This window comes from Paramormyrops kingsleyae, chromosome 12, assembly GCF_048594095.1.
Source record: "Paramormyrops kingsleyae isolate MSU_618 chromosome 12, PKINGS_0.4, whole genome shotgun sequence".
Lineage (NCBI taxonomy): Eukaryota > Metazoa > Chordata > Actinopteri > Osteoglossiformes > Mormyridae > Paramormyrops > Paramormyrops kingsleyae.
In genome coordinates, this window is record NC_132808.1 from 687,732 (window position 1) to 715,298 (window position 27,567).

The following is a 27,567-nucleotide window of genomic DNA, read 5'->3' on the forward strand; positions in this document are numbered from 1 at the left end:
TCCAACTATCTGGTCCATCCACAGTATTCCAGGAAAGTACATAAAACAGCAATACACCGACAGATTGCCATCTGGATTGACATAAAGAACATAAAATGTATATATGTACAGCCTGCATACAAAATATATACAGCCACCACTGAATATATACATGAAAAATGCACAGCGAAAAAACTTATAATTGGGTCAGTAACCTTGCTTGTATCAAAGAAATTTAAAGAATCCTATAAGTCCTAGACTTAAATGGTCTGCAGCCATCTGGACAGACATGAAGAACGGAAAATGTATACACAATCTATATACAAAGTATATACAGCCATGTATACATACATACATACATACATGAGAAATACGCCCAGAGAAACTGTGTTCATGTTTCACAATTGGGTCCATGATCTTTATTAAAATCCAAGATACTGACAACGTCCTGATGAAAGCTGTGAGATGCTGCAGACTTACCTTGAGCCAAAGTGGAGGACAGCAGCACTGTCGTCGGGAGGAAGAAGGCAGAGATCTGATGGGGCTTCATGATTCCACTGGACGTTTCTGAAGATCAGCGCCGCTTCTACAGCTAAACTGAGGCCAGCAGAGTCTAACCACGTCCTTTTAGAGGGGTTGTGTGTCTGAGGTGGGGGTGGATGATAGATAAAAGGAATAAACATTTATATGTATTAGCAGACGCTTTTATCCAAAGCAACAAACTTCTTTTTGAAAAAGCAGAGTCCCTGGAGCAATTGGAGTTAAGGTCTTTGCTCGAGGGCCCAACTGTGAAGTCGTAGGATTTAAACAGGCAACCTTAGGCTCACAGACACAGCACCGTAACCCACTGAGTCACACTGCAGCCACACAATCACCAGTTAATGCACGTGAAACAAACTCTGACCACAGACATGATCTTCACTCACTTTGTCAGGAGATTAGTAAACACAAATCTCTCTTACAGTGTTTATAGAAGCAGAACAAAGAACAATAACTAGGAAGAAATATTACCTCAGACTTAAATGACACACTTTTAACTTGGAAAGCATATTCATTGATGACATGTTCAGATGTTTGGGTGACAATTAATACAGTATGTTTTAACTATTATCTCAGATTAGAAAAATCATTGAATGCTGCCTCAAAGTACCTGATTATCAATCTAATTACAAAGGGAGGTATAAAATACCTGCAACACCTAAAGCCCAACATTGTGTGACTTAATGGGGGGGGGGGGGTTTCCCGTGATAATTTTTTCCAACCTTCTCACAGATTGTTACAGATAAATTCTTGGGCCCCACAATGTTCATGGGGAGTTTGGAAAAGATCCATTGAATACTTTTAGAGGTTCTGTGTTCACAAGGTCAATTGTCGTCTATAGCCGTCCAATCCTTCCTTTGTTGCCACCTAGTGCTGCTGTTTCAATTTTGGGCCAATTTGTCTCAAAATGAAACCAGGTCAAGATCTTTTTTGTGAGGCAGCACCCAGGAAAAGCACTGGCACACCCTGCCCTGGAAGGAGCAATCCAGGATGGGACTCCAACCTATCACCAAGGCCACACAGTCACTCACTATGGGCTGATTGGTAACTCTGAATAACTTCACATGTTTTTGGACTGTGGGGGGAAACTGGGAAACCTGGAAGAAGCCCCATGATGACACAGGGACAACATGCAAACTCCACACACAAATCAATAGAATGCACAGCTTGCGGAATTACATTTTAGTAAAACAAGCTGCAAAGAAACATTAAATACATCCTTCGCTGCATGCCACAAAGGGAAATTGTCGGTCTACGTTATTGTAACTAACTTTCATTTCCAGAGTTCAACGATGTCCGTGTTTGCGACTTGCTTATCATAGGAATCGCATATATATATATTTTATTCACCTTTCTTTTTTTGTTATTAATCGTATATTAAATATATTACGCCAGTACAATAAGAGTGCGATTACTAAATTAAATTATAAATATACTTAACTAAATGCAACTTAGATTCCCCTTTAAAAAATAATATCGTGGCAATAGCTACATTGGCTAATTGCCGGCTTCCTCTCTGCGCAGCGCTCCATGCGCCATTTACAGCCGCTGCGCGTGGTGTTTGTTTCCCTCCCTTGGGTTTGGGTACCTGACATTAAAAGCGTGTAGGATGGCTGATTTAATATTCTCATGAAAACTAGAGGTGTATATTGTGAGTTATTGAAACTGATTTTTTTTTTGGTCGAACTAATGCCAGTGGGTGTGTTTGCAGAATAGTTTTATGTAATACCTGTGATTTCTTGGAGGGGAAAAAAAGTTATTTCATGTTTTCGTTCGAATTTCCGATGCGTTACGTAAGTATGGAACGTACCTTGTTCCGTTGCCTAGTTACTGGACGCCACTTCGTCGGTTTCTGTCTTACTGCAACATGGCTTGTCCTCAGCGGAGACACGAAGTTCCTGAGATCATCTTTGATCACAGAAATGAGTGATTTTACCGCAGACTCGAACTGTTGGGAGAAGTATGTACTATAAAGATACCGTAGATAATTAAGTTGCAATTTGTCTTGTAGCGTAGAGCTCTGCAACGGGGCGGGACGCCCGCGGGACTCCTGGGATGCGGCGCGGGTCTACATTTGAGAGTTTCTTGTACCGGAGCGGGATGAAAAATCAGTGCTGCGCAGACCTCTAGTTGAAATAAACGCAGAGCCGCGCCACAAATTTCAATGTTTCCCTATATTTCTGTCATTTTGACTGTGAAATGTTTCTATTGAGACTGTTTAGATATTTTGTAATTCAGGTCTGTAGCCTAGTTAGATAAAAAAAAAATTTGGTACCTTATTTAATTTTTATAAGCCAAGATATTATAGCATTTAAAATGTGTCCGGTATTTTTGGCACACTCTATACTACACCAGCCTTGCTTGTGGGATTCAGCAGGTGGGAGCTGGACAAACCATAACAGATGTGGGCGGGAGCGGGTCGAAATATTACACATTTCTGCGGGATCAGGATGAAAAATCAGTCCCGCGCTGACCTCTACTGTACTTGTGTTTTTAGGGAGGTTTTGCCCAATGCTTCAAGATGATGGACATTTTCACTGGAGAGATATTTGCAGTGAAGGTGATTCCGATAAAGCACTCTGATGGAATAAAAGAGGTATGTGGTCTGAATCCTGCTTGAAGTCAGCCCCCTCCATAGTTAAATTGCATTTCCCTTATGCTCATTGTGGTAACACGTCTGACATTTCAGAGTCTCCGAGAAGTGGTGCTGCTGAAGCTGCTGCAACACCAGCAAGTTGTAAACTTCTCCCATCATGTAGAAGATGAGAAATTCTTCTATATCTTCATGGAGCTGTGCAGTAGGGGGGTGAGCCCAGCTGTTTCTGGCCTTTGCAGACAGTTTGTTAAGGTTAAGACTCTATGTCGACTCACGCCATCCTTTCTTTTCCCATTCCAGTCGATGCTAGACCTCCTTCAAGAACGTGAAATCCTCAGCAAGCCAGAAGTGCGCTATTACATGAGGCAGCTCATTGGGGCATTACGACACATCCATGGCAAAGGCATTGTCCACAGGGACCTCAAATTAGGTATGTGTGCATGCACACGTGATTTGTTTAATTCTTCGCATGTTAGTGTTGGCATTTTACATGGCATTTCCTGTGTGGTTTATATGATTGCTGCCTGCTGTTGTATTCTGCAACTGTTTAATGTCTGGTGTTATTAGGTGAAATATTTGAGTCATTGGTCTTTCAGAGAACTTATTATTATATAGGCCTTGGGATTAAAAGTGGCCGACTTTGGACTGGCCACCAAGCTGGAGCCACTGGAAAGGAGGCAGAAGTGGGTTCTTTTTCTTAGATTCTCCAGCAAATCTTTCAAATTGCTCATGCAGCAGGCTGAAGCACATGTATACTGTTTTCCTTTTGGGTGTGTTGTAGACGCTTTTGTGGGACGAGAGAATATGCGGCTCCTGAAGTGTGGAAGATGGAGGGACAAGGGCCAGAGTCAGATGTCTGGGCGCTGGGGTGTATCATGTATGTATACCTTCTCAATCGTCCTCACAGTCAGAGCCAGAGTCAAGAATGATATCTGAAATGCACCAATGCAGAATGTTGTTATATGCAAATGAAACTCAAATGCCGTTGCTGACTTTCTCGATACAGGTATACGATGCTTGTTGGTGCATACCCCTTTGATGGCGACGCTGAAGAAATCAAGCTGCGTGTCACTCAAGGAGAGTACACTCTACCCAAGTACCTCTCCTCATCAGCCAAGAAATTGATTTCTTGGATCCTGCAAAAGAATCCACAGGATCGGCCCACATTGGAGCAAATCCTAAACCATAAGTTCTTCACTAAGGTACATGCAAACTGCTGGTCTGCTGAGTTCAATAGTATTCATGCGTCCTGAGGAATTGCTTTGCTCAACCGAAACATCTTAAACTACAACCCTAGGGCTTCACTCCGGAGGAAATTCCATCAAACAGCTACCACAAGGTGCCAAGATTCAGAGCAGTGAAACGCGTAAAGCACTTCTTCGTCAGGCTGTTCCGCCGCATATTTGGACAAAGGAGACCCAAAGGTAAGTAAGCTCCTTCAACACAAACCTTGCTAGTCCAGTATCTCTCAGTTCATCAGGCTCAGATACCTGGTTTTCCCATGTTTTCTTGCAGATATGCCCCACTGTGAATTGAACATGAAAACCAGCAGAGAGAACAGCGGCCCTTTCGTCTACAGCAGGGGTGTCCTAACTTTTTTTAGTGAGGGCCACATACGGAAAAATATTCCGAGGGCTGGGCCAACTTACTAGATGTCAGCTATGTATGGGCTCATCTCTTTTGTATCTTTTGTTCAATCAATCACATCTGGTCAATAAATTATAATTATGCTTAATAATTTAATGTGTTTATATCATGCCCCTCTCCCCAATCAAATTTAAATGTTCATTTGTCCTGGCTGTCATATGTGTCTTAAATAAATCAGTGTGATTTTTTTACTGTGATTATTGTCTATTGGCTTTTTATTCTTAACCCAGAGGGATTTTAATATTTATTATTGTCTATTTATTATTGTTTGTCTGGTGTGTGTGTGTGTGTGTGTGTACGGTAACGTGGTTTATGAAAACACTTCACGAGCCAATCATAACGCATTCTTCAGTTACATATGTGTATAAAACCTAACTATGTATGGTCCAACCTCCAGTAGAGTTAACAGGAGTCCGATGTTCAGTAAAAGAACAGAAATACTGGAAAGCATCTGACTGGGGATCTCTGATTATATGCATTACCAGTGTTGTATGGTGTTCTTCCCACAAAATACTGGAACCACCTCTTCCTTCTTGTTTTTGGAATTTATACTCTGCTTTAGGAAAAGGTTAAACTGTAGCTGTATGCCTTTCCATCCATCTTCTAAACCAGCCTGCCCTCTATTAAAGGTCAGCAAATGGCCAGATCCAGCCCATCTAGAAACTTATTTGCCCCCCAGAACAAGGTTTGCCTTTTTACTTTTCATTACAAAAAGTTTTGGTATCTCACAAAAGGGCGGAGCGTATCCCAGAGGCCATGGGCACCCATACTTGGATATTTTGGCTTTAGTTCACTTTGGTATGTGTTTTGACTGGGGGGGAGACCAGAAGTAACACCATGATGACACAGGAAGAACACAAGACCTCCACACAAGTGGAGCTGAGGAAGAGGCTCAAACCCTGGACCCGCACCACCACACCTCCCCCGATGGCGTATACAGGCTATCGGTGAGAAATGAATGCAAATCTGGATGAAAATAAAAGGGTGAGATGTTGCATAAGCCTGTGGAAACAATGCCATGATAAATGTGCACCATAATCACAGCTAAAGGAGGTCCAATGAAAAATTCAAATGGCAACTTTTTTTTTGGCCGGGCAGAGTCACTCTATTCTTTGAGGTTCTCGCTGATGCGGTTGATGTTCTTCCTGTGGTTGTCCTTGGGGCTGAGTGTCCCGGAGGCCTGCTTACGGGCAAAGCTGCGCATGGTGCACACCAGGGGTACAGTCAAAGGGTACGCGTGCTACTCGGAGTACTTGTTCACCTCTACAGTGACTGGTCCATCGCCCTTTTCCTCTTCCTCCTCCCTGTTGCATATCCTATAAGGGGAGAACATGAGCTTCTTGCACTCCTGCGGCACCTCCTTGTTGAGCTTGTCCTGCTGCTGCACTATGGGCCACAGCGCCTCCCACTGGTTGGTGACGTTCTTGTCTAGCCGTGCTGGCTGCTGCCAATCCCACTCTTTTATCCATTTGTTCCTCCACCAGACGCAGATCACCAGGCAGGAGAATGACAGCATGTAAAAGAATGTGCTCAGGGCCGGTACCAGGTACTCTTCCCAGGAGGATAGCCAATCAGAACACACTATAGCCCGTGCTGCACAGCCCATTGGCTGAAGTGGCTCACAAGAATTCCAGTTACAGTCTACAGGGAAGCAGGCTCGCACTCATATAGGCAGACGAGTAAGAGTATTTTGAAACGGAATTCTCTACGGCAGATGGCTACAGACAGAACTGCTCGACTTGTTTACAAAGGTAAACAATACTACTGGACCTACACAGACATACACAATGATCACACATTTGTTCTCCCAGTGTGTCAGTCTACTACAGGGGTCATCAACTCCGGTCCTGGAGAGCTACTATCCAGTAGGTTTTCTGTCCCACTTGGCTTCTGATGAGCCACACCTGCTCCTGGTATTTACCTGAGAACTAGTGTGGCTCATCAGAAGCCAGGTAGGATAGAAAACCTACTGGATAGTAGCTCTCCAGGACCGGAGTTGGTGAGCCCTGTTCTACTACATACATATCAAAATATTGGATCACTTATTTAACAAAGGCAGCTACAGACCATGATTCTGCCAAAGGAGAAGGCTGAATTGAGCATGAAGTCACAACTAGCTGACACTGTGCCTCCCACAGATCCAATTCACCTGCTAATTTGGGGAACACCTGCGTCTCAACGTTGACCTCGATAATGGCCAGCATGAGGTTGCTGTTGTGCCATTTGGACAGCAGATGGGGCCATCCTGACTGTGAGGACCCTCAGCCTGAAACCACATCCCACCTGCTGAAACCTAAGGTGATGAAATGGAGCTATCCTGAGGCAGGGAGGCTCAGACCAGTTATGGTGGCAGTGAAAGCCGTGCTCCATTATCACGGGCGAGTTTGATAGCCAAGCCACAGTCTGCGGAGGGACTCATCTGCAAGCCTCACATTACCATGCATGCCCGCCGAGGACAAAGTTCTTTACAGTGCCCTCTACAGACTCAATCCTGCTAGTACACTTAGACATGGATAATGATTAATGACCTTTCACATGCTCATACCTGCCCCAACATCCAGACTTTTTCAAAAATAACCCAACTCATAAACAGATCCCATTAAAGCCTGACAGACTCCTATTAACTCAGGCAGCTTGTGGTCACCATCCCACCAAAAGGAAAGGCTACTATGGGGAGGGTAGTCAGAGACGCCACTGATGAGAGCTTTACTTACCAGGAATGAGGGTTTGTGTTTGTGGGGGGAAATGGAAAACAAGATGTTACTACACCCTCCCCCGTACACAGGAAACACAAGCTGGTGGCAGAACATCCGAGCTGTGGGTCAGGATGCAGGAATACACTGACGGCAGTCAGTCCATTACAGCTCTGCTAGTGTGGGCTATGCTGACATCATCAGCATAGCCTGGATTTCTGCTTTGCTGTTTTTGGAAGTCGCCAGTTCAAGCGCTTCAGTGATGCAACTCCAGACTAGAGTCAGACACACACGAGGCTTTCAGATGTTAATAAAGTGCAGATTCAGGCTAAAAGGGGACAGTGATGTCTCTCAGGAGCCCCAAAACCTGGACACATACAGCAGATGGGAGGACCCTCTGCATCTACTCTGCATCTACCAGGGAACCATCTTCTGGACAAGAAGTAATGTCATCTCTGCAGCTCTTGTCTTGTGACCCCCAACCCCCCAATCTCACTACATGCCACTGCAGCAGATTGGCTGGAATCCTGCAGTAGGATCTGGAAGGGAGCATAAGGGCTGATTTATACCTTGCTCTCACAACACATACGCCTGTGCATCATGGCTGCCACATGGTTTCTGTGTTCATTCCACACGTCATAGATGCATGTACACGAGATGCAATCCCACCAAAAACTGGGGTGGCATTACGGTCACCTTTTGTCACGGGATTATCTGTTTATATACGGCAGTTAGTATTAAAGTAACATCTGATTGTTTAAGACTGAATGGCCGGTAGAGCTGTATATTTTCAGAGGCAAGAGAAAATTGAGAGCACTATTGTGTCCGTCTGTGTACAGCGTCTTCAAAATTTAATGGCAGGTTAAGATTGTAAGAAAGCGGCATTATGTGTATGAAGTACAATGAAATTCTAACTTGAAATTCTGACTTGCCTGCTTTCATAAGCAATGTTATTTTTCAAAACAGGTCCGGTATTTATAAATCTTGGTTACAAAATTCACCTAGAGCGTGGGGTTTACGTTTCGCTAGAACATTTATATTGTTATAAGAAACAAAACTTAGCAAGCCGTGCAACTTTAATGACGCTCCTTTTCGGGATTATCTACTACAGGTTTAACATTATTGTAAAGTTCACCGCCGCTACTTTTGCATGAGCTCTGCATGGCTCTTCAGGCCATTCCTCATCATTTTCATCCTTGCTTGTTAAATCACTCATGAATAGACATGTTTGTGGGAAATTGCTTTATTTACAACTTTTTTCATTATAAATACTGCAATTCTTATTGCAGAAATTGATATTTTCAAGTGTCATGCAGCTGAATTACAAATTACTATGACGAAATATCTGGCCCCCTGGTGGACATGACCTTTAACCCTGCAGGAGGCAGGCGCTGCAGGAAGCGTTTTCATGCTTGTAGCAGGTACCACCATTGCTGCAGGTGGTGGCTTTTACCTGCGAGGGGGAGGAAGTCAGACGGAGCAAAAACACGCAGGCGACTGATCGGGGGGGCAGGCAGAGTCAAACCGAGACAAAAACATGCAGGCCACATATTGGGTGGGGGGTGTTTGGGGTTTGGCAATCAGGGGGAAAACATGCAGGTCACGGAACGGGGGGGCAGACAGACCATGGCAAAAACACGCAGTCTGGCCAGATCTTGAATTTAATCCATGCCGCAGAAAGACATCCACAGTCCAATCAGTCAGGAGAAACTCATTTCTGTTACTGCCAGAGAAGATCATGGCGCCCCAGTGGTTCTCAGCCCATGGACTCGCATGAGAGTACCACAGCCCTCACAGGTGGATTCAGCATATTAATTTGGGCAGGAAGTTAAACAGAACCTCATCATCATCACCATGGGGTCCAATGGTTTCAAACCTCACTTCTGAAACATGGGTCACATGACCCAAGTGGAGCCATCAAGACATTAAGTTGATCATAATTATCACAGCACTGCTCCAGCACGAGACCAGAAGCATCTTCATATCTGTGAAAGAACCCAATGTTGTGTCTTGATCCAGAAGCACAAAAGTGCAATGACTGAAAGGGGCTTGAGTGAATCCAAGACAGAACGGCCAGCTACAGTAAATGCCAGTTTGGCACTTTCAAAAAAAGCTCATGCCTTAGCAAACATCAAATCAGGTGTTGAGGCAGGCCTGGTCCTCAGGGTTTTGCAATCTTGACACAGATCTATAAACATGCTGAAACATATGAGGTCTTTGAGAAAAGTATTACAGTCGAACCTCGTTACAACGTACCCCGTTTATAACGTTTACACCAATACAACGTTCAAATTTCGATGTCCCGAATTCGCGTAATGCATTATTCCATTTGCCGGTATCGCTTAGAACGTACACCTTTACAGCGTAAACTTCGATATAACGTATGATTTTCAGAGGAAAATAGGCAAATTGACCTTCGTTACAACGTACAGCCTCATCTTCCGAGCACGCGCACAATTCAGAATCGGCTGTTGCCGGCCATCTACATCGCTACAACGCCTAACTGTATGAACCTATCCTCACGAAGCATTCCACGCCGGCCGGACTCCTTGCATGCAGCCCCCGTTTTTTCATGGTTTTGCATGGTGTCATGCTGTCGCATATCAAGCAAGATGCCTGCTAAAAGGAAACGGATTTTGCTGACCGACAAGGTGGAAATAATTCAGAATTATACATGGCAGCCTTATACTGCCGACGCGAACTAAGTTCTGAAACTGTGTGGTTATTGGGGTAATTGTGTGACATATAGTGAAAGAAATTAACAAAAGACTGATATCTAACACATGTATCGAAATTTATTTCAGCCAATTGAATCATATACAGGTGCATAATTTCGGTTTGACATTAGGTTACAGTAAGGCGATTTGAACGATAAGCCGGCAGTGGATTTTGCGTTATGTCGGCTGTCTATGAGTAACTGATATTAACCTAGTTTGAAGAATATAGTTCCTATTATATTCTTCAAACTACACAAGCTGTATGTCATAGTGTCAACTTGAGGGGTGTTTTCTAAAAGTTTTTTTATATACATTTTGTGTTCTATCATTCATTTTGAGGGACTTGGTTACAACGTACTATGGTTATAACGTACAAATTCTTAATTCCCCCGAGGTACGTTGTAACGAAGTTCGACTGTACCATCAAGAGGGCATCATCACCTAAATACACTTTGCTAGGAAAACACCACCGGTGCAAACCCTGAGGAGCAGACCCCGTGTGAATGGTCAGCAGCCCAGTCCCTGTCCTTCTGAGCAGCCCACGCCTCTCTGCACACCAGGTCTACAGCCATGGTGCCCCTGTGGTTTCCGAGACCTTCACTGAAGCATGAGCAGCGACCCCCACCTACTTCACTGCTGAACTACACAACCCCAGAAGTGAAGAGACTTCGGTCCCTCTCTTGGACATGGTAACCACATGGTTGCTGGTTCATAGATTTTGAAAGATCAGATACATGCCTTAAGCTTATCGTATCATTTACATTGCTTTTCACAGTTTTCAGTGCATCCAGATAGTACTCACAGGGTTTCACTATTTCCACATTTTGTTATAGCCTTTTTCCAAAATGGGTTAGATTCAATTTTTACCTCAAAATTCTACACACAATACCCCATAATGACGAAGTGAAAAGTGTTTGCTTGGCTGTTGGCCATGTATGATGAATAGATGAACTTTTATTAAATGATTAGTTGGGACATCTGGCCAAGTATGGAAAATATGATACGTGATGGGGGGTTGGGGTATTAGAAAAATCTGTGCACTAAACCCCTAGAGTCCCGACTGCATCCCCCAGTGAGAGCAGTGGAAAGTGAGAGCCAGGAAACTGGAATTATTAGCAGCTCCAGATTATATTAGGAAGTGGCCTCCTAACCTGTGGGGGCTGATCCTTCCTGACGGGCTTTCACTGCCCCTCCAGATACAGACGTTTTATACACCCCCCATTCTTATTGGGTAATGTAAGGAAATCAGCCTGCCAGCACAGTGACACTCCACATCACTTTTGGCTTGTTTTCCCTCCTTTTGTCCATTTATGCTGTACAGGAAGTGCATTGCATGATAGTTTTTCCACGATGTCCCATGAAGTTATGGTCTCGACGTTCTCACATCGTAACCCCCCGCCCCCAATCAATAACAACCAAATACAGAAAGAGTATTTACTGTTGGAGTCTGACTTACTTTTTATCTTGCTAATGTGTTGGGTTTAAATCTTAAAAGCTTAAAGTTTTAGTATGGATGCTGCAGCGCCCCGTCACAATGAGACCGTTCCTCTAACACGGATCTAGGTGTGCTGGGAGCCATGGCTCTCTGTCCTCCCCCAGCATCCACCCCCCCATTGACCAGACGACATGGCCCTCTGTGAGTTTGAGACTGATAGCCATGATACGATACGATTTTCTCTTGATTTTTTAACAAAATGAGCTGCAGACAAATTTATTTAAAAATATTCCTTTATTTTTCTTTCTAAACTGTACAAAACGTGTCCTTTTCTTAACAGTGCAACTGAAATTGAATAAAATACTTAAAAAAAAAACCCGAAATAATAATAATAAAAAAGATTTCAAACAGTAACGCTTTACATTAATTGCACCTTCATAATTATTTTATATTACATTCATAGAACGTTCAGTACACCTTCATAATGTATTCATTAAGTATTTAGAAATCATTCATAAACATCATGCATGTATACATGCTTTACATCCTAACATCCCTTAACAGCTTTAATATACATTAATAACAAACATTACATGATTATACAATTATAATGTTTGTTATTATTATATAATGTTTGTTATTTATGTATATTATAGCTGTTAAGGGATGTTAGGATGTTGAAGTGTACTTGCATGCTGCTTATTAATGTTCCATGAATGCATTATAAAGGTGCACTGAATATTCTATAAATGCATAATGAATGCATTATGAAGGTGCACTTAATGTTCCATGAATGCATTATGAAGGTGCACTTAATGTTCTATGAATGCATTATGAAGGCGCCCTGAATGTTCTATGAATGCATTATGAAGGTGCCCTGAATGTTCTATGAATGCATTATGAAGAAGCACTTAATTTAAAGCGTTACCAAGTAAACTAAGGCTTGCATGTGCAGCTTTTTAGCGTAGTTTGCCCTTTTAATAACCTTCGCTCTTGCAGTGGTGAATTGAGCTCACTGTGGTGCCGGTGTTCTGTCATAAAATCCTACCTATCGAGACGTGCTATCGAGCCTTTCCGCGTATATGCAGTTCCACCGTCTAGGGATTAGGGTTAGGTTTTAGGGTTTAGGGTAAGAGTTAAGGTTAGGGCTATCGATTAGCACTACGGTAGCATTTTTCGACAAGGCAGCATAAATCGACAGAACACTGGTAGACATGCTGAAGCATGTTCGCTGTGCTGTTTTGTGTATTTTATCAATCTTTTACAATGTTTGCACAAGTTTTATCTTGTCTGTGCTTTTCTCACTATTTTCGTTTGTGATTACCGGAAAGCTAAAATGCTGCCACACCGCCGATTTAAGATGGGGGGGATGTCCTCAGTTTCGAATTCACTCGCCATCTCGCGTTCGGTCAAAACCACAAACTAACGTATGACGTCAACATGAATACGCAGTGACATCTGATGTCGAACTGACGCCACGAAATCAAATGTAATATTACACCAGTTTTTCCTGTTAAGTAAACTACCATGAAGTACTCCTAAAGAAGCGATTCAATTTCCATATCAGCCGGTTTAAATCATACATTTACCTTGATTTTTAACCAATTCGCGATTCATCGTTACATGCCTACATTTCATGGATGAAACTGATTCTGTGGAATCATGAAATGCATTTTGTCTTTTGCTTAATCACGAAAGATACCACAAAATGCCTTTCCTCTTTTGCTGAGTCACGAGACGTATGTAATAGGCGCACACCTGTGGGGGGAGCAGTACCTTCCAATGACTAGAAGGTGGAGCGCCGGCTTTGATTTTGCAGACACCGTGTATTTAAATTAAACTTGCATATTAATGGGTTAAAAATAGAAATAACTCTGATAGATCTCATTGATTCCCTCCTGTTGTAGGCTATGCCACTTTCCCCTGAATAATACTGTCCCCGATAGTTCAGATACAACACACTGAGGAGCCTGTGTGTAAAATATAACAATAAAATGACGAGTATGAATGGATTAATACAAGGAGTAACAGACTCTCTGCGGATCCTCATAGAATCATTGGTGTCAGAAATAGCAGATGGAGCTACAGTTACTCAACCCGGTCCGCAGAGTGTTCAGGGGGACAGTCAGGACAGGACAGTCACTGGTCAGCTGCCTGTTGTAAGGAAGGTTCCTTACAGTAGCCAAGTGCACTTTCTATTCTGTCATCACTGCCACTGCTGCCTGGTGATTTATCATCAAACTTCTCTGCAGTTTGTGTCTCTTCTGGACCTTCTTCTGCCTTCATCTGTTGTTCATTCCTGCTATTTTCAGCAGGGTTTAACCCATCCATCACTTTACTAATTAACTCCCTCATATATACAGTTAAAAAAGCACAAGGACAGAAGGCAGGGAATAACCCAGGATGAGGTGCCAACCTATAACACTGGTATTGTCTGAGTGTCTGTTTTTGTGTCGTGCTTCTGTGTGCTCTGCATTCCCTTGGGGTCTGTGTGTAATTATACTATTTCCAAAGGGAAATATGCCGGTAGATGTGTAAATATTGTTTTATTAAATAAAACCCTGTAAATATATAGCTAACTGAAGTGGCTCTGAGTGCTTAATCTTTCCATGCTGAGTCCCACATGGCTGCCCTGGTTCCTGTCTCAGGTGCCTGATTCAGGTGTGATAAACAGCAAACTGAGCCTGTGATCAAACCACTGGCTGCTAAGCAGCTCATCATACTGTCATTATGTTGTGTTACAAGTGAGTAGAAGTCATTCCTCAAAGCGTAACTGGAGCTGTGTGTGGCTCAGTGGGCTAAGCCTGTGTGTCTTGCATCACAAGGTTGCTGGTTCAAACCCTTAACCCAAGGCCCTTAAACCCAAGCTCCCGAGGTACTGCTATGGGTGGCTGCCCTTTGTGGACAACTTAATTTACAAAGTGCAAGTTGAGGGGGACATAAAGACAATTTCCCCACAGGGATCAATAAAGTATTTATTATTATCCATTTGCATGGCCATTGTAGGCTCTTTTGACAGTGGACTGGGGTTAGAATGGACCCTCTGAATGGGGTTAGCATGGACCCTCTGAATGGGGTTAGCATGGACACTGATATAAGAACATAAGAACATAAGAACATAAGAAATTTACAAACGAGAGGAGGCCATTCGGCCCATCAAGCTCGTTTGGGGAGAACTTAGCTAATGTCTCAGAGTTGTTAAAATCTTATCTAGCTCTGATTTAAAGGAACCCATGGTTTTAGCTTCCACTACAATAGCAGGAAGACTATTCCATACTCTGACTACACGCTGTGTAAAGAAGTGCTTCCTCAAATTTGTTTTAAAATGTTCTCCCGCTAATTTCCACTTATGGCCACGAGTTCTAGTATTTAGACTAATATTGAAATAGTCATTTGGCTGAACAGCATCCAGACCCGTTAGAATCTTATAGACCTGAATCATATCCCCCCTTCAAATGTAGGTCAAATCTGGGAACTACCACCCAAGACTCACGTCTTTCTATATATATAGAATGACTAGATAGAATGACTAGATGTCTCGTCTGCGTTGCTGGCCAACGGAGTCGAACGTCCGCATATGGCGGCCATCTTACCACAGGCTGCTCGCTCACCCAAAATATTGTGTTGATAGTAAAACATGTAATTTTTAAATAGCCATAACGTGCTCAATTTTTAACCGATTTTCAAACGGTTTGATTTATTATAAACGTCAAATATGTAGTTATGACACTGAATACTTTTGAATAATTATCTTATGTTCTAAAAAATAGAATAATGTTCTAGAATAGGTAGACTAAGCCTACAAGATTTCCCTTACCAAATATACATCAAGAAACGCTGCATGTTAAAATCCCCACCCTGTACAGTGATGACTATAACACAGCACAAAGAACTAAAGTCCATATTTCCAAATTGTTAATAAAAATATTTTTACACATAAAATGGTAGTAAACAGTTTGTTTAGACATTATAAAGGCACTTTTCAAAGATTTTTGAAGATTTATTAAAATCAATGTTTAGACAGAGGTGTTAGAGACATTTGATGGATTTTTTTTTTTTTTACATTTTCATTAAAAATTTAGCGAAGTAACAAAGGTGTCCCAGTGGTGCTGGTTCTGGTCCTCATCCAGCTGGGCCTGATAAGAGTGGGTTAGCATTACTATAACTCATGATCAGTGGCGGCTGGTGAATGTGTCATTTTCACATACAAACGGAGCATTCTGGTGCATTCGGACAAAATAATAGATAAAAGTTAACATTCTCTCCCTGTGTCTGTATGGGTGTTTGTGAGAAAGTGAGAGAGAGAGACAGAGAGAGGGAATGTGATTTTAAAATGGGTGAGTGTGTTACGGCCAATCTATTGTGTTGGTAACTTTACTCATAAATCTATCTACAGCCAAATACGATAAAATACCAATATAATGTGCGCAACCTTTAATGTGTGGTTGTTCAAGACACACTGAAGGCATGATGCCACCATAGGTTTGCAGAGAACTACATACAATATGCACACTGAAGGCATGATGCCACTAAACAGGAGTTCCAAGTGGTCCTGGCTGAATCTGTAGGTCAGGACATATCGCTGGCCTTCAAGCAGCACAGGAACCATCGATATCAACGTGTCAATGTTTATGATGAAGCCCAGGACAGAGAGGTACCTTCAAAAGCAAATATTGTATTACTAAGATGATTCTGCGAAAACAGGACACAAGAAAGTAGGGATGCAAACTAACAGTATAAAGTAAAAATAGTGAATGCTCCCAAAGCAGCACTTCTCAGGGCAGAAACAAATCTGGGGGGCTTTAAGCTAACTCGTTTGAATCCCGACTTAAAATAAAATCAGTGTGAGGTTTAGGATCCTTAAAATTACTTTTAGGACACTAAACCTTCTTGAACTAATTCAAAACATTACCTGCAATGTGTCACGCCAGACGGGGAGGCGAACAAGGAAGCAGGCGAATAGCAGCCAGGAGTTAGGGAAACGTGGGTTTTTAATGGAGGCACGGACACCACAATGACAAGTCTGGGGAAGACTGACTCAGACGAGGACTAAATACACAAGACAAGCTAGACTTAACAGGACACAGGCGATCACAATTAGGACTGAACACAAGGTAACGAGGTGGGTGTGGCACACATCGGGAGCGGACGGAGCGGGGCGTGACATAACCCCCCCCCAAAGGCGCGCACACCGGGCGCGCCCGAGAGGAGGCGACGGACGAGACGGAACCGGGGAACAGGACCTGAAAGACAAAGCAAAACATCAACCAAAAACAGGGAACAAGACAGAGACACCAAACAGGAACAGGGACGAGACGAAGGACAGAACCCGACAAAGAACAGGGAAAGCGGACAGACAGACCTGGAAGGGAGACACAGAAGGGGAGAAAGGCGGAACAAAAGGGCCAGGAGTGAACGGAGGAGGAACAAAGGGACGAGGAGCAGAGACAGGCGGGACAAAGGGAAAGGGAGGAGGAAAAAGGGGAGCACGAGGGAGCCCAGGCGGGCGACGGGCAGCGGCCGGAGGGGCCGCAGGGGAGAGGAAGGAGGGAGCAGGAGGGGACCACCCAGGGGCCAAGGGAACGGGACGAGGGAGTGACGGAGGGGACACGGAGGGAGCAGGAGGGAACACCAGTGAAGGCAGGCAGGAGGGGGAAGCCGCGGCAGGCGGAGGCGCAGCCGAAGCCGGGGAAGGCGCCGTCCGACGCCCAGCCGGAGCAGGGGGGCCCGGAGGCGACCGACATGGAGCCGGAGGCGGGACCGAGGACCGGCACCGAGGATCCAGGGGGGGACCCGGCGGCGACCGCCGACCCCGAGCCGGAGGACCCGCAGGCAGCCACCGAGCCACAGCCAGGGGCCGAACGGGCGAGCCAGGGGGCAGGGCGGGCGGGACCCGGGCCTGACGCCTATGTCCCCGTCCCTTACGGGACACCGAAAGGCGGGGTCCTGGGGGGCGTCGGCCTTGCCGGGGTAAGGGCAAGGGAGTCAGGAGGGAGGCAATCAGCGGGGCAGCCGGAGCCTCGGGCGCGGCCGCAGGCGGGGCAGCCAGAGCCGCGGGCGTGGCAGCCAGAGCCGCGGACAGGACGGGAGAGGCGGCCTCAGGCAGGGCCGCGGGCAGGACGGGAGAGGCGGCCTCAGGCAGGGCCGCGGGCAGGACGGGAGAGGCGGCCTCAGGCGGGGCCGCGGGCAGGACGGGAGAGGCGGCCTCGGGCGGGGCCGCGGACAGGACGGGAGAGGCGGCCTCGGGCGGGGCCGCGGGCAGGACGGGAGAGGCGGCCTCGGACGGGGCCGCGGGCGTGTGGCCAGCAGGAGGCGCCTCGGCGGGCGCCGCCATCACGCGACCAGCAGGGAGCGTCACAGCGGGCGCCGCCATCACACAGCCAGCAGGGGGTGCAACCGCAGCCACCTCAGGCAGTTCAGGAGCCTGCAGGACAGGCGAGACAGGCAGTTCAGGCAAGTGGCCAGCAGGGGCCACTGCGGGCAGAGCGGCGTCTTCCTCCACCGGCGTGCGGCCAGCAGGGGCCGCCGCGGGCAAATCGGCGTCCTCCTCCGGCGGTGCAGCTGCAGGTGAGCAGGGCTGGCCGGGTAGGATGGGCGAGACAGGCAGTTCAAGAGCCGGCAGGACGGGCGAGACAGGCAGTTCAAGAGCCGGCAGGACGGGCGAGACAGGCAGTTCAAGAGCCGGCAGGACGAGCGCCGCCGTCACGTGGCCAGCAAGGGGCACCTTGGAGGGCACCTTGGGCGTGCGGCCAGCAGGGGGCGCCTCGTCGGGCGCTGCAGTCACTTGGCCAGCAGGGGGCGCCGCAGCGGGCGCCGCCATCACGCGGCCAGCAGGGGGCGTCGCAGCGGGCGCCGCCATCACGCGGCCAGCAGGGGGCGCCGCCATCACGCGGCCAGCAGGGGGCGCCGCCATCACGCGGCCAGCAGGGGCCACTGCGGCGGGTGCCGCCATCACGCGGCCAGCAGGGGGCACCGCGGCGGGTGCCGCAGCCAGAGTGGTGGCAGCTGCAGGGACTGCAGGCAGAGCAGGCAGGACAGGCGGGTCAGGTGGGACAGGCAGGATAGGCGATTCCGCTGACAAAGCAGCGGAAGCTGCAGCAGGCGGTGCCGCGGGCAGGACGGGAGAGGCGGCCTCGGACGGGGCCGCGGGCGTGTGGCCAGCAGGAGGCGCCTCGGCGGGCGCCGCCATCACGCGACCAGCAGGGGGCGCCGCAGCGGGCGCCGCCATCACGCGGCCAGCAGGGGGCGCCGCCATCACGCGGCCAGCAGGGGGCGCCGCCATCACGCGGCCAGCAGGGGCCACTGCGGCGGGTGCCGCCATCACGCGGCCAGCAGGGGGCACCGCGGCGGGTGCCGCAGCCAGAGTGGTGGCAGCTGCAGGGACTGCAGGCAGAGCAGGCAGGACAGGCGGGTCAGGTGGGACAGGCAGGATAGGCGATTCCGCTGACAAAGCGGCGGAAGCTGCAGCAGGCGGTGCCGCGGGCAGAGCGGCGGCAGCTGCAGCAGGCAGGTAAGGCGGGTCAAGCAGGACAGGCGGATCAAGCAGGACAGGCGGGTCAGGCGGTGCTGCTGGCTTCGCGGCGGCGGCAGCAGGCAGCGCAGCCGCGGGCGGAGAGGCGGTAGCAGCAGGCTGTGCCGCGGGCGGAGAGGCGGTAGCAGCAGCAGCCGGCGGTGCCGCGGGCAGGTCCGGAGCCGGCAGGAGGGATGCCGAGCACGTCGGCGCTGTCCCTTTAAGGGCTCTTGAGACGCGGGGACTTGCGTCTCTTACGGCGCTGATCCCTCTTCCGGGACAGCGCTCTGGCCGGTCATCCCCAGCCTCTAAAGGAGGCAGGGTCTCCTCGTCATGGGGCTCACCGGTAACATAGGCGTCCTCCAAGGCGGGGAGAAGGGAGCACGCTCCCAAGAAGAGCGTCGTCGGATGGGCTTTCCTCCCCTTTCCACGGCGTCTCTTCTTGGCGTGGGGGAGAGCGGAGCCCTCTGGGACCCAGGGCAGCTCCCCGCAGCGGGGAAGCAGAGCGGCCGTAGCCGCGTGAAGCTCAGGGTTGCGCGTCTTATTCCCAGCCCTTTTGGAGACCGGGAAGGTGGCCGGTAGCGAGTCGGGGGGCGGCTCCCGGGTGGCATACCCCGGGTGGGGTAGCCAAACAGCCGCTTTCTCCCTCAGCTGCTGCAGGTTTTCACCCACCTGCTGGAGCAGCTGTTCCTCGCCGGTGTGGAACCTCCTGTCGAGGAGCTCCCAGCAGCTATCCACCAGCCGGCGGGCTACGGGATCCGGGTGGCGATCAAGCCGGTTCGTCCAGGCGATCACTTCGTTCTCCACAGGGAGAACCTCCCCGGTAGCGCTGAGCTTATTCAGGAGACTTGTCATTCTGTCACGCCAGACGGGGAGGCGAACAAGGAAGCAGGCGAATAGCAGCCAGGAGTTAGGGAAACGTGGGTTTTTAATGGAGGCACGGACACCACAATGACAAGTCTGGGGAAGACTGACTCAGACGAGGACTAAATACACAAGACAAGCTAGACTTAACAGGACACAGGCGATCACAATTAGGACTGAACACAAGGTAACGAGGTGGGTGTGGCACACATCGGGAGCGGACGGAGCGGGGCGTGACACAATGAAAATTAAAAAAACTGAATACAAGAGAATTGGAACACAGACAAATTTGCAAATTTGAACACATTGGAGAAAGATAGCATCATATGAATAATACATAATACGTACCACTTTATGAACCTGGCAGAGACAGAAAAGAGCATCTTCTGAACTTGATGCAGACAAGAGGACAGAGCATCTGAACTTGATGCAGAAGATAATAGATACAGAAGAAAACAGAACATCTGTTGAACTTAGGTCATGGACTTGAGGGATGCACTGAAACCGGTAGAGTTTTACCTTAGATAGTTTAATGATTTGTAAATTGACAACTTGTACACATCTAACAAAGACTAAAATAAACCCTTATTTTCTAAATCAGCAATTGTAATTTAATTATAATTAAGAATTTGTACTGGGTATTGGTGACTACAAATGGTGTCAGTGCATCACTAATTGAACAGTCACTATATTAAAAGACCTCTTTGTTCGGTAAAGGGGTGTGCCATCCTCGATCTTCAACGTGAGCAAGTACCCCCTGGCTTTTATCAAGAACTCCCTGGTGCTTGTCCAATTCCAAGAACCAAGGGGGGCTTTGAACCCTTTGGCTCTGGGATTGCGACTGTTCAAGATGTCAAACAGCCTGTCTGTTATCTATAAAGAAATATCTAAATTAACTGAAAGCACTGAAAACATCACTATAACTTAGAGTGGATTCACACTTGGTCTCTTTGAACCCTAAACGTGACCTAGGAACAGTTACTCCACACTAAATTAGACTGAATCAGTCTCACTTCAATGTGGAGTCACTGTTCTCAGATCACATTTATGAAAATAAAATAAAATGTTAACGGGTTAATCCCGGAGGCATTCACATTTAGGTTAAAGGGGTTGAATCTCTCAAATGTTGGCAAGAGCAGTAGAATGTTGGGAAATATTTTGGTCCAATCCCTAGCTATATTACCTTAATAAATTCTGTAGTAGCCGCACAGTCTTTGAACTCTGCATAGCCCACTTCCTGCAAGGTGCGGAGCGCCACTGCCACAGAGTTACTTAAAGTCTGAGCAGCCAGGGAGACCTTGATTGAGTTTATAAGGAGAAATAAAGGGCACATTAGCGCTACAAGATACAAACATCATCAAAAAGTATAAAAACACAATAAAGCCCTAGAGCCCATTTCTATTGCAGCCCTCTATACATAAATCATCATGCAGACATACCTTCATCTTCTGATTAGCAAAGTTCACATGCTTGTCTGTGACTCGGTTGGCAGCATGTAGACCACTTTTCTTTTGGACATTGTTCAGCTGAACAATGTACTTCCAATTTATACAGCCACTTATGCTTGTTATTGGGCTGTATGCCTGCAGAATCAGATTTTTTTTTTTTCACTGCACACGTCAACTGTAAAGCACCATATTCTGCATAACTATGTAAACACAATCAAAATGTATAAAAAGCAGAACAGTCAACCTGAGCAGATAGGCAATAATGAGCATGTACCTGCAACATATTGCATGCCAGCTTCAGCATGTGGCAAGCGTCCATCATAACAAAAACTTTGTCATGGGTTACTGGATGTGGGAAATGGGTCTTCAAGGGCTCACAGGGGTCTGCTTTTAGGTCGCACCCAAGTTTGGTGCACATACTGACATTTGATGCATGACCATCCATTGTCATGCACACCACCCTTATCTGACGATGATGCAGCTCTTCTAATGCATGTTCTACTAACACTTTCTGTGATTCTGGTGTGAGGGACTTGGTCAAATAATATGCGATTGGAGCTTTCCAATAACCTTGAAGCCCAACCACCATAAACACAAGAACCTCGGAAGCAATGTCAGTCTCATTCAATCGATCCCCCATGTCCACATATCCAAACATTGTTTGTGTCTGAGGATCATGTTGGACGTGATGTTTTATGGACATGGCATCCAGCATCAGAGTGACACGTCCGTATTTGTCCTCATCTTCCTGACGCCGTCTTTCCAGCATGTCCAACATCATTTTATTGAGACCAGGTCTGGCGTCAAGAGAGCTCAGCCACCTTGTATAATTAAAAAGTAGACATGTAGACATTTAAATCACTTACCCAAGCATCCCTATGGTGGACACTGGACATACTAAACATATCTGTAATATGATTATGGTAACACCCATTTGACTTTGGGTAACTTTCACCCGATCATTCCCCAGTTCGCCCCTTTAAACAACATATTTGACACCTTTAATCATCATTGCCAGCCTGTGATTTAACCATTCATGATCATTTTGTATGTAGTGCTTTATGTAATTCAGTGTTAATGTAGACATCATATAGAATACCTTTGCATTGAACTGGGATGTGGCAGGTGAATATGTAGAGTCTCTCTCAGGTAGTTATATGCCTTTGGACCATGCAGATGGAGCGTAAGGGCAAAATCTCTCTGGGCCTTGGTGTACTCTACACCCTGCCTCGACAGGAGATGAACCGGAAGATCTGAAATTCAATTAGCAAAAGTGATTCAGTAGGTCTATTAAAAGTAACTAGGAAGTCAAAAAATAACATATAATACACAAAATATTCAATGGAATATATATTTTTCTTTACCTGAGTAGCATTCAAGCCTGTCTTTTAGCTCTTCGTTGATGAGATTTTTCTCCTTCAGTTCCTCCAGAAGAGCCTGCATGTTGTTCTTGGCCCTCTTCTCTCTCCTCAAGGCATTACTCTTCTCCCGCTGCAGTTTCCTCTGTCTCACTAAGGCCTGTTGCAATTTGGCCTTTATAGCCTTAGGGGAAGCAGGCAATGCATACAAGTGCTCAGTGGCCTGCAGCTTGCGCTCCCGCTTGTGCCTCAACCTCCTCACTCTCCTCTCTGCAGTTGCTCCCTGTTGTATTGGCAAAATAATAACAACTTTTTTTTCAAGAATTCAATCTTCAATTCAATCTCAATTCTGCGAGCCTGAATACATTTTTGGGTTCTACAGTTCTTCAACAAACAACACAACAGCATACTTTTAAGAAATTGTATAGGCTTCTCCACTTGTAAGGCAAAAATATGTGTTGTGGCTCTGGACACAAAATGTAAAGGTTGTCTACCCCTGGGTGTAGTTTCGATGTTCACAAATGTTTATTCATTCTAGTGTAGGAGTGACAGAGAAAGTGAGATAGCCAGTAGTTTTCAAACTTTTTTTTAACAGAGTACCACCTCAAATAATACTGGGCTCATAGACTACTAACACCATCATAGACCTTTCTGGGTACCACCAAGATAAAGGATTTAATATTACAAGTTATTACACGGCTTTTCAGAGGGCTGCAGAAAGTTCCATTCACTTGAATGGGCCTTCCCAACATTCAAGCCTATGTTAAATCTGTAATCTATTTGTTTCTCAGCAAAAGCCACGATGAATGGTAACAAATAGGCTATAGCCTAGGCTATGTAGGCTAAAGAGTCATATCGTGGAGAGTTTATTGTTTCGTTTTGGAAAGTAGCCGTGTAATAAGCGGGATAATGTATAGAACGCCGGTCATTATTGGGAATAAGTCCCTCCGCTGTGTGTCGGGGTCCTGTTCACCCTGTCGGGACTTATTTTCCCAATAATGACCGGCATTCTATACATTATCCCTTACCTATATGATGCTATCATTAGTTGTGACATTTCACTTGCAAATACTTACATCAGGCATCAAGTCCATTGGCAGGTTGTCTTCTAGTTGTCTTGAAGTTGTTGTGCTTCTTATTGCTACTGACTAAAATAAAGTAGTTTTGAGTGTCTAAATGTGCTGTAATAAACAACAAATTGTATACCTTGCAGAAACAAAAACGGATCACATTTAATCACGTGTATATTGATATATCAGTCTTATACACCTTAAATTATTTTTGGTCAGTGATGGACATACCCTTTGAAGATATGCTGGGAAGCTGAAAATGGATGGCACAACACCATCTTTAATCCGCACAGTCTGCCCGGTCCTGTCGAAGTCCTCGGTCTTGAAGTGCTCACTGCAGATCAGTGTCCTGTCAGTGGCAGCAAAACCGTCCCTTCTTAGGGCAACTTCCCACTTCCTCCTCCTCTCTCTGGATTTGGGAAACCTTACAAAAGTGAGAAATGTACCCAGATATATCAATTATTGTCAACATTTTAAATCCATCTTTCCATTTAAGGCCAAGGACACAAGTAAACACCTAGATTATCATATGTTGGGGTAACTGTATGTAAGCATGTATGTATGTACTTCAAGAATAAGATAAACACACAAACTATATTCAAACATTCAGTGATTATGTACGTTAAATAAAATATTCTAAACCTTGTGTCAACAACAATCTAGCAATACTATTATGTAATATGTACATACTTCCACTAAGTAACTAACGATTATCCTAAAAATAATTCATAATATTGTAACATCCTACAGGTGAAAGGTGATCCCTCGGGTTCTCGTTTCGAGACAACGGCGGTTACAGCAGCCATAGGCGGCACAAAAGTCTGGCATCTTGTCAGCAATTTCCTGTAGAAATCATAATGTAAGACATTTTAACAAACCAACCAGACAGTAAATTCAGTTAAATCATGTTTATAATGTGTGTATTATATTGAAAAGAAAGCGTAATTCTGCCTCGCCCCAAATTACTGGATAGCTAGTAGCCTAGCTAGGCGTGATACACAACTAAACTGCACGATTAAGTCAGTTTTTTTTTTCGAGGAGAAAAGCTGCGATTTCAACATGTTCAAGCATCCAGAACTATAACCACGTTAATAATGTTTGTAAGAAAACACACAGTTTGTAAATCCATCAAGATTTCAGCGAGATAAGAGTATTAACGTTTGTGCAGGTCACTTACCTTACCTCCGTTTACCTCAGGTTCGAATGATCCCGCCAGAAAGCCAGCCTGTGGTAAGATGGCCGACCTGTGCGGACGCTCTAGACCTCGTCATAACACATCTAGTCATTCTATATATATATCTATGAGTACAGCAATCCCAGCAATCCCAGCAGCCTCTACAGCAATCCCAGAAGCCTCCTCCTGATGATTTTTTTTGATCTATGTGTCTGTTTTCCATGCATACATTTACATTATTCATTTTTACATTGTATATTTCTCTTACTGTTTTTTCCACATGCTCCCCAACCAAGAATGTTATTTTTTGCAAATTAAACGATTTAAATGAAAAACCTGAACCATAACCTTTCAATAGTCTTTATTTAGTAAAAAGCTTGCAATACAGTATATGTGCAACTCAAATTTAACTACTGGCTAAATAAAACTTTAGATATTAAACAATAATATGCAGTTAAAATATATACGATTTGGAAGATAGGAAATAAAGTTACAGGAGAATTAGGCTACTGTTTTAAAAAATGACAAATTAAAGATACTGAGGTATATTATGCAGCAAAAGATGACAGGAAAAAATATTATAGGAGAATAAAAAAGTGGCTGAAATGTAATTTCATAAAATTGTTTTTCATATTTTGCCAGGCAGGAAGGAGGCATTACTGAAAGAAGCGCTGGTCCAGCCTTTTCTTCACCCCCTGAACCCAGTGAGCTCCGGGATCGACACACACTTCATTGCCCTTTTTGGTGTGAAATCCGAAAATGAAAAAAAAATGACATGGGTCTGTTTGTCACTTGTTAGAATCCTTCTCCATATATATCTGATCCTGAAATACAAGTCAATTCTGTTATAGACATTTTGCACACAACAAACATTAAATTCCAAAGCAGTAATACTTCAAAACAGTACATGAATAAAGTAAATATTTACTTAATTCCAGGTTTACTGCAGTCCCCTCTGGTCTCTTCATATCCAGCTATCAGGTCCATCCTCAGTCTTCCAGAAAAGTATGTAAAACAACATTTTTCTGGTGTTTTGGCTTCTGGATAGACATGAAGAACAGAAAATGTATGTATAGGCTACATACAAAATATATACAGCTACTCTGAATATAAACATAAAAAATAATGCACACCAAAAAAACTCATAGTTGGGTCTGTTACCTGGTTCCCATTTAATGAATCTTAAGTCCTGATAAAAGCTGTGAGATGCTGCAGACTTACTAGGAGCCAGAGTGGAGGACAGCAGCACTGTCATCAGGAGGAAGAAGGCAGAGATCTGATCAGGACTTCATGATTCCACTGGACGTTTGTGAAGATCAGCGTCGCTTCTGCAGCTAAACTGAGGCCAGCAGAGTTGAACCACGACCTTTTATAGGGGTTGTGTGTCTGCAGGTGGCTAGAGGGGGTGGATGGAAGATTAAAGAAGAAACATTTAGCATTTAAAGCACCAAAATGAGACTGACCACAAAGAAGACGACGGGACAGAATTTTCTGGGACTGACGTCACATGGTGTCACGTCCGGGCAGCGAGCTGGCGGTCAAGTCGGCACGCAGAGCCATGACTCAGGACAGACGGGGTTTATTCCACAACAGGCAGGCAGGAACACGTGGGCAAGACATCAAACGTGACACTACATCAATGACAAATCTAGGGATGCATTCTGGGATGCATTTTCTCCCTTGTCGTGTCCGGCAGTTTAGCAAGCAGGATGTTAGTCTGGGTGCCTTATTGTGCCAACACTTTTATTTTGCCAAGTGGAGCTTCGGATTTAAGCTCCTCTTGTTACTTGAGGTATACTCTTTATTAATCATTTTTATGTCAATGCGCCACAAAGACTGAGCTGACAGGGGGGGTTAGTGGGAAAGAGATAGAGAGAGAAAGTGAGAAAGGAGAGAAAGGGGTGAGAGACAGAGGAAGTAGAAAAATAAATAAATACATAATAAAAATAAAAATAAAATAAGGAGGGGGGTCAGAGAGAGAGAGAGACAGGGAAAGAGAAATAATACATAACAAACAGTAGAACAAAAAGGAAAGAGTAATAAGAGGACAGCTTCTGCATCTTGCTGCTTTACACCGTATCATCACACCAGCTGCTGTATCTGAAAGATAAGATCCAGGGACACACACAAACAGTATACACACAAAGAAACCAGTGGTACCATTATGACATGGGAATGTGCTTGTGCCAGTATCTGCTTCTGGAATTAAATACGTTAATACCAATGAAAGAAAATAAATATATATGCATAAGCAGACCACCAGGAACACTGTCTAAATATCGTCGTACCCATATCTGCATCAGAGAGGAGGGAGTGGAAGCCACACATCAACTTTCACACACACTCTCACACACACACACACCCAGACAAGGGGAAAGAGGGATAAAATAGGGGAAGAGAGCCCTAGGCTCTCTTGTGTGTGTGCGTGTATGTGAGTGTGTGTGTGTGCCGCATGTCTGTGTGTGTGTGCATTCTAAGTGTATGTGTGTTGATATGAAAGTGTGTGTATGTGTGTGCGTGTGCATATGTACGTGTA

At 45.4% G+C, this 27,567-nt stretch overlaps 1 protein-coding gene and 2 long non-coding RNA genes across 3 annotated transcripts in view; all 3 read right to left on the reverse strand.

The window, feature by feature from the left end:
* The window catches only part of LOC140593578 (uncharacterized), a 44,493-nt gene extending 19,327 nt beyond the window's left edge, over positions 1 to 25,166 (reverse strand). The window contains exon 1 of the long non-coding RNA XR_011993978.1: positions 25,102 to 25,166. This is a non-coding gene — a long non-coding RNA (uncharacterized lncRNA). The remainder of the gene's footprint in view (positions 1 to 25,101) is intronic.
* LOC140593565 (THAP domain-containing protein 6-like) lies at positions 22,768 to 25,124 on the reverse strand. Its single transcript, XM_072718482.1, has 5 exons — positions 25,035 to 25,124; positions 24,606 to 24,700; positions 24,089 to 24,281; positions 23,864 to 23,935; positions 22,768 to 23,070 (listed from the first exon to the last, which is right to left on the reverse strand). Exons 2-5 carry the CDS (start codon positions 24,683 to 24,685, stop codon positions 22,768 to 22,770), a joined length of 648 nt encoding a protein of 215 aa, XP_072574583.1. The 5' UTR covers positions 24,686 to 24,700; positions 25,035 to 25,124.
* A 209-nt stretch (positions 25,167 to 25,375) lies between the features above and the next one.
* On the reverse strand, positions 25,376 to 27,293 carry LOC140593582 (uncharacterized). Its single transcript, XR_011993984.1, has 3 exons — positions 26,253 to 27,293; positions 25,960 to 26,071; positions 25,376 to 25,855 (listed from the first exon to the last, which is right to left on the reverse strand). It is a non-coding gene; the product is annotated as an uncharacterized lncRNA (long non-coding RNA).
* Between the last annotated feature and the right edge of the window lie 274 nt (positions 27,294 to 27,567).